The following is a 7,242-nucleotide window of genomic DNA, read 5'->3' on the forward strand; positions in this document are numbered from 1 at the left end:
ATGATTAAAAAATATATAATAATAATAAATTATAATAACACAATATATTATATAATCTTAAGAACATTTTGCCCCTCAACGTTTGAAATCGGAATATACTTAACAACGACTAACGGTATTAGTCTGATTAGGACTCACACGTAATATGTTGCACGAAGGGGACTCAACATTAGTTTGTGGTCCATTAACAGGACCCATATGTAAAAAAAAATTCTTTTTTCAATTATTTGTTTGATCCGATACGCCACGCCGCGAGTGGGTCCAATCCACGCATGCATAACAAATGAGAGGCTTTCGTCCCTTTTTCCTTTTTGTTTTATTTGATATATTGTAATGATAATAATAATAATAATGAACCAAAAGTCAGGCCTTTTCTCCATGGACCCAAATACAACACCGTGGGCCCATGATCGTTAATGATCCAAGTCCAACCTAGTTTATCAAACTCCTTTAAACCGTCTGATTAAAGATCAATTCAAATGCGTAGACCAAACGGTAAAGACTAGTTTTCCACCGGTATTCTTAAAGTTAGAACAGTGTCAAAGCTTCCAAAGCACCTTCCGTAGTCTTGCATCGCTACACGGCCTACTAACAAATCTTTTCAAAAACGAGAGAAAGAATCGAGAGAGCCAAAGACAAAAAATTTATCCCGGAAGAACTTTTCAGTCGGAGAAAATTCTTTCCGTGGAGAAGCACGACGAAAATCCAGTCTCTGTGTCTCGCTTCTATCTTTCGAATCATGTCCGTGGGGTAAGACGACGATGAAATTGGAAATCTGATTTAGGGTTTCTAGTTTTAGCATCGAAGAACTCTGAGTTACGGTGAGTGGCAATAACTTCTGTTTGATTGATATTCAGATTTCAGCTTTTTTGTCTTTCTGGTGTTGGGGGTTAGGTTTGGGCTTGTACTAATTGGGGTCTTTGGGTTTTAGGGTTGATGTATTTCATGTTTTAATATCGAAATTGAAATTTTGATTTTCCAAAGTTTCAAAACCAGGTGGAACACTGGAGAAATTTGACTTAAACTGGGGAAAGAATTTGAATTTCGATGAACATATGCTTGCGTTTGATGGTTTTCTTTGTAAGTAGTGGTCGAAAAACGAGGACTTTCACTTAATTTCTGCTTTTTGTTTTTGGATGCTGTGAAGACGATGTTGGCGAAAGTTGAACCTGGGAAGAAAAATAGTGGGGATTCTGGTAACGGGCAATTGTTGAAGGATATTGAGGTATTAAGCAAAGCCCTTCTTCCATATAAAGACTCGTCATCAAAGGGTAGAGTCTCTGCAACTGAAGGTAGATCTAAATCTACCGGAAGAATTCGTTATCCTGAACCAAAATCCAAACCCGCGTCTGTAAAGGAAGACTCTTCTGATAAGGACAAGAAATCTTCTTTATGGGGTTGGAAGCCCTGGAAAGCTCTGTCCCATATTCGAAGCCGAAGGTTCACTTGTTCTTTCACTCTTCATGTACACTCGATTGAAGGACTGCCTTCCAGTTTAAATGATAACAATCTTTGTGTGCACTGGAGGAGAAGGGACGAGGCATTGCAGACTCGCTCGGTTAAGGTTTTTCAGGGGGTAGCTGAATTTGAAGAAACTTTGACTTACAGGTGCTCTGTTTATGGTAGTGGAAGCGGCCCTCACCATTCAGCCAAATATGAGGCAAAGCATTTCCTGCTTTATGCTTCCATCGTCGGTTTTCCTGATATTGATCTTGGTAAGCATAGACTTGATCTCACTAGGATTCTTCCTCTTACATTGGAGGAGTTGGACGAGGAGAAGAGCTCAGGGAAGTGGACAACAAGCTTCAAGCTCACGGGCAAGGCCAAAGGTGCCACTATGAATGCTAGTTTTGGATTTTCAGTAAATGGGGACAATCAGGTTGCATCTGGCGGTTTGAGAAGTCTCCCTGAGAATCAGAAGTTAAAGCAGGATGGACCAGGTTCAATGAAGCTTTCAACTGCAAACCAGGTTGATAATAGGGGAGCGGGCGCTCTTAGGCGTTCTGGAAGTTTCAGGTCTGTTACAAACCAGCGGTCTCTACCATCTCGATCTGTGGATGATGTAAAGATTCTTCATGAGATATTGCCAAGTTCTAGATCAGAGCTTGCGACTTCAGTAAGTATACTTTATGAAAAATTTGATGAGGAGAAGCTACATTCGTCAATTGACTCTAAACCAAAGTCTGAGTCTTTATCTGAACTTGTTGATCCTCTTAAACTGAAGCCTGATTTTTTGGTTCATCTTCCTAAAGATAGTAGCGAAAATGAGTGTGAAGATACTGAATTTTCTGTGGTTGAGAGGGGTGTAGAAACACATGACAAGTGTTCACTACCATTGGATGAAGGCCTTAGGAATTCTGTCAGTATCTCTGTAGAGAAGACTACTGAGGAGGAGCTAGAGGCAGCATTCCGCAACCTCTCAATTTCGGATTCTGCAGGGTTGGACTCACCCCAGAGTAAGAGAGAATTTAACGAGCAAGAAAATCACATGGAAGTTAAGTCAAATTATAAAATGAGCAGGAAGGAAAAGTCCCTTAGCTTAGATGATATTACAGAATCTGTTACTACCGAGTTCTTAAATATGCTGGGGATAGAGGAAAGTCCGTTTGGCTTGAGTTCTGATAGTGACCCTGAATCTCCTAGAGAGCTCCTGCTGAGGCAATTTGAGAAGGATACCCTGAACTCTGGAAATTGCATCTTCAACTTTGATACCAGCAATGGCAAGGAGGCAGAACTATGTCATGATGCCCCTTCTGCGTCAACGTGGGGGAACTTATCTGAGGATCTTGAACTCTCATCGGCTATTCGTGCTGTTGAGACAGAGCACAACAGTAAATCGAGGGCTGAAATGCTGGAAGACATGGAGACAGAAGCTTTAATGAGAGAGTGGGGATTGAATGAGAAGGTTTTCCAGAGAACTGAACCTGCTAGTACTAGTGGTTTTGGTAGTCCAATTGATCTCCCCCCTGATGAGCCTTCTGAGCTAGCTCCTCTTGGTGAAGGTTTGGGACACTATCTTCAAACTAAGGACGGAGGTTTCCTGCGATCCATGAATCCCTCACTTTTCAGGAACGCAAAGAATTGTGGCAGTTTGATCATGCAGGTTTCCAGTCCCATTGTTGTGCCTGCTGAAATGGGTTCTGGCATAATGGAGATATTGCAGTGTTTGGCCTCGGTAGGAATTGAAAAGCTTTCTATGCAAGCCAATAAATTAATGCCTTTGGAAGATATTACAGGAAAGACAATGCGTCAAGTTGCATGGGAAGCTAGTCCTAGTCTGGACAGGGAGAGGTTTGTGAATTAACCTTAGCATTATGAGTTATTGAAGTATTCGTCCTTCCATTTTATTTGTTTTATTTCTCTACCATGAAATATATTTTTCTCATTTCATCCTTATCTGTCTCAGGCAGGATTTCCGGCATCTTGAAATGGAAATTGATCAAGATAGACTGGGTGGAAGAAAAAAGGCTGAAGGATGTCCTTCTGGGCACAAGTTCAACAAGTTGGGCTCAAGTGAATTAAGCACACAGACAGGTTCAGAGTATGTCTCTCTCGAAGACCTTGCTCCTTTGGCAATGGACAAGATTGAAGCCCTCTCTGTGGAAGGTCTGCGTGTACAATGTGGCATGTCAGACGAAGATGCACCTTCAAACATATGTCCTCAATCAATAGGAGAATTCTCGGCCCTTGAAGGTAAGAGGTCCAACATTAGGGGCTCTCTTGGTTTGGAGGGAGCTGCAGGATTGCAGTTGTTGGACATCAAAGATGCTGGGGATGATGTTGATGGATTAATGAACCTGTCCATAACGTTGGATGAGTGGATGAAATTGGATTCTGGAATTGTTGATGAAGATCAATTCAGTGAGCGAACTTCTAGAGTTCTTGCAGCCCATCATGCTAATAGCATGGACCTGGTTACTGGAGGATGGAAGGGAGACAAGAAACGTGGCAAAGGCTCTGGTAGAAGGTATGGATTGTTAGGTAACAATTTCACCGTGGCACTAATGGTGCAGCTTCGAGATCCCTTGCGTAACTATGAGCCTGTTGGCACTCCAATGCTTGCTTTAGTTCAGGTTGAGAGGGTTTTTGTTCCTCCAAAACCCAAAATTTACAGTACAGTTTCAGAGACGAGCATCAACATTGATGAAGATGAGGAGTCTGAACTGATGGTAAAGGAGGAGAATAAGGATGAGCTCAAAGACAGGAAAGATGAAGAGGAAGGTATTCCACAGTTTAAAATAACTGAAGTCCATGTGGCAGGCATAAAGAATGACCCCAACAAGAAGAAACTTTGGGGCACCAAAACACAACAGCAGACTGGGTCCCGTTGGTTGCTTGCTACTGGCATGGGTAAGGGCAACAAGAATCCTCTTTTGAAGTCAAAGGCAATTACAAAATCATCTCCTGAAGTGACTACAACAGTGCAGCCAGGAGATACTTTGTGGAGCATCTCATCTCGTATTCATGGCAATGGAGCCAAATGGAAGGAACTGGCAGCCCTCAACCCACATATACGAAACCCTAATGTCATCTTCCCAAATGAAACTATCAGATTACGTTAGAACTTGGTGAGCATTCAAAACCACTAAAATGGGAAGGTATACCCTTTTTGTACGTCTCAGTCACTTGCTGTTGATATAGCTGCATTTAGTTACCTGGTGCTAGCAAGCCTGATCATTCCAGACTCTTGATTGGAGAGTACCTCTTAAATAGTGCTCAAAAGAATTATAATGGTTGGTGACAATGCAGTGGAGCTTCACCTTGTATTTAGTCTGTTGATATATGGAACTGTGCAGCTGAAGGTAAATGGTTTGCGTTTTGCTTTGTTTCTTGTTCGTTGATATACTCAATCTGTTCTTGGAAGCATTTGTGCAGGCATTGTAAATCTTCTTGCTGGATCAATATTTCATTTTTTCCCTTTTCTTTTTAGTGTTTTAAGGTTTTAAGGTTTTCCTATCTGATTGGGGGAAGGAGATCTAAGGTAAAGACCACTTGATAGATTTTTGTTATTACATACAAATAATGCTTCAAAATGCTTACAGAGTGTTCCAAAATTTTATTTCAATTTTCATATGTGATTTCTTTTTACTGGAGATACAAAATAGAGTACTAGGGTGGGCTGATGATCTATTACCCCCTCCTTTGTTTGAGGTTGAGAACCCTACAAATGGGTTTTGGGTGACACAGCATCCAAGGTATACACCCATATTTGGCGTTGACCCTGGCAAAATTATGTCTCACCATTCAAATCGGTGCAAACTTAAAAGCTTCTGTTTTGATCTTCATGATTTTCTCTGGTTGGGAGATGCAGAACTTTTTGTGTCTAATTTCGACAGGTTTTGCTCTGAATTTCAAACATTATCTATTGTTAAGCTAATCCATATTTTCAGTTTTATCTCCCAGGTGTCTTCAGTCCAGATTACATGTATATTCTTTGTTTTATAAAGTTGCCTAGGTTTGAATGCTAAATTCAATAGAAAATGTAAGGAACTAAAGTTGGGTATGTTTGTGTTTATAGATTTCTATCTGGATGCTCAAATAGTGAGTGTGATTGGGTTATCTGCTTCAATTCTAATTTAGAGATTGGATTTCATGTTATACCTTTATTTATGGAGCTTTTCTGTCTGGTTGTCCATTGGATGTTAGGTGGTATGTATCAGTTGGGTGAAATCTAAACTTGGACAGCTTCTTCAAATTCTACTTGTATATATAGGGTAAAGCAATCATCTCAAATGTGCTTAACAGGGGACTCTCTGTGTTTGTACTAATAGTTTTCATTTCCCATCTCATGTTGTGTGCTTGGGCTAATAGTTTATGTTGTGTGCTTGGGCTCATGGAAAACCCTTCTTGCTCTGCTTAGCCCTAGTGACAAACTGTTATGTTTTTTTCATTACAGTATTTACGAACAAAGTTCTTGAATGAAAAGCCTTGAGTGTGGGATCACCTCACTAAGTGCACAACTGACTGGTGTTCATTCTCCCACAAGACAATAAAGAGCCATAAATGGTAGCATTGTGATCTGAAAATCAATATTCCCATCTTATTTAGCAAGTTGGATTTTTTTTTTTCAGATTACCCTGCCGTGTATAACACTAGATGGTGATTCAGAATGTAGGTCTTTTTTTAGTCTGACCAGGTTCATGGAGATTCAGAGTTGCCACCTTAGAGATCTGTTAAAGCATTGGTGGGCTCTTGTTTGCTTGGGTATTTTCACTTAGGGCACCTATAGGTTTGACTCAAGTTATTTTTTTTTCTATTCAAAATATATGATATTTTATATTTATCTCCCCTATGGCAGGGATATACCATCATTTTTATGACTAATATAAGGACATTTTTGTTAAAAAATGATGACTTCTTGTTGATTTTCTTAGATATCACAGGGGGAGACAAATGCATCAAACGGGTCCAATAAAAGTTATTCTATTTACTTTTGTCTTTTTATTAGGTAGGGAATGCCTTTATTTCATTGAAGTGTTCTTTTCTCTTTTTAACATAAAGTCTTAACTTTCTATGAAGAAATGCAAAAAATTGTAGACTACTTGATGGTTTAATGTATATTTCAATTTTCAGCAAAACAGGCTTTGTCATGCAACAAAATTTAAAAAAGTATTGGAAAAATATAGTTTGGAAAAGATTACTGTTGATTGAAAATGTAATGGGAGATGCCAATCCATGAGAGATGATTGGAAAATTTTTAGGAAAAATTACATAATTAGTTACTATTTGGTTTTTCTTTATAAAAAGTGATCACTCAATGCTTCAATTAACAAAATTAATCAAAATTGAATTTGGGTTTATAAAATTAATTAAAATATTGATTTTTCTTTTTCTTTGGATATTTTTATTCCTAGAATAATTAATAGACAATTATGAAAGCAATGAAAAAGAAAAAGGAACGGAGTGGTTGGGGTTGCAAGAAGAAGACGATCATTGCTTAATACGTCAAGAATGTCCAAAGGGATGAAAAATCACTAACTTGATTAATTGTATAAATTCAAAATTAATTTTAGTTACTTTTGTTAACAGAAATTTTAAGTAATTACTTTTGTAAAAGAAAACTTTAAGGTAGCTAATCATGCACTTTTCTGAAAATATTACCATTTTCTAAATATTACATGACGAGATTGCTAATTTGCTATACATCTTCTCACTTTTCCTTGCACCAATCATGATTCTGGTACTCATTTTGGCAAACTAGACAAAATTTAAATTGTGGAAAGCAATCAAAATAAAATTATA

The 7,242-nt window shown here is 38.6% G+C and overlaps 1 protein-coding gene across 2 annotated transcripts; it reads left to right on the plus strand.

Moving 5' to 3' along the window:
- The first annotated feature begins 513 nt into the window (after positions 1-513).
- Positions 514-6,914, plus strand: LOC149011816 (protein PLASTID MOVEMENT IMPAIRED 1-RELATED 1-like). Of its 2 annotated transcripts, XR_016174525.1 has the most exons (4): positions 514-821; positions 1,148-3,291; positions 3,407-4,802; positions 5,647-6,914. XR_016174525.1 is itself a non-coding variant. In XM_089162297.1 (3 exons), exons 2-3 carry the CDS (start codon positions 1,151-1,153, stop codon positions 4,560-4,562), a joined length of 3,297 nt encoding a protein of 1,098 aa, XP_089018423.1. In that variant the 5' UTR covers positions 514-821; positions 1,148-1,150; the 3' UTR covers positions 4,563-5,635. The 2 variants fall into 2 exon arrangements, 1 of the variants encoding a protein (XP_089018423.1); XM_089162297.1 differs by lacking the exon at positions 5,647-6,914 and having other exon boundaries at positions 3,407-5,635.
- The last annotated feature ends 328 nt before the right edge of the window (positions 6,915-7,242 follow it).

Source organism: Hakea prostrata, chromosome 7 (genome assembly GCF_041222555.1).
Source record: "Hakea prostrata isolate BN-2017 chromosome 7, UWA_Hpros_2, whole genome shotgun sequence".
NCBI classification, from domain to species: Eukaryota; Viridiplantae; Streptophyta; class Magnoliopsida; order Proteales; family Proteaceae; genus Hakea; species Hakea prostrata.

What these genes read in the sequence shown, in the direction of transcription:
- LOC149011816 (XM_089162297.1), top strand. Translation starts at nt 1,151, where the DNA reads ATGTTGGCGAAAGTTGAACCTGGGAAGAAAAATAGTGGGGATTCTGGT. An exon ending in CCTAGTCTGGACAGGGAGAG is followed by an intron (nt 3,292 to 3,406) that starts GTTTGTGAATTA and finishes TATCTGTCTCAG; the next exon opens with GCAGGATTTCCGGCATCTTG.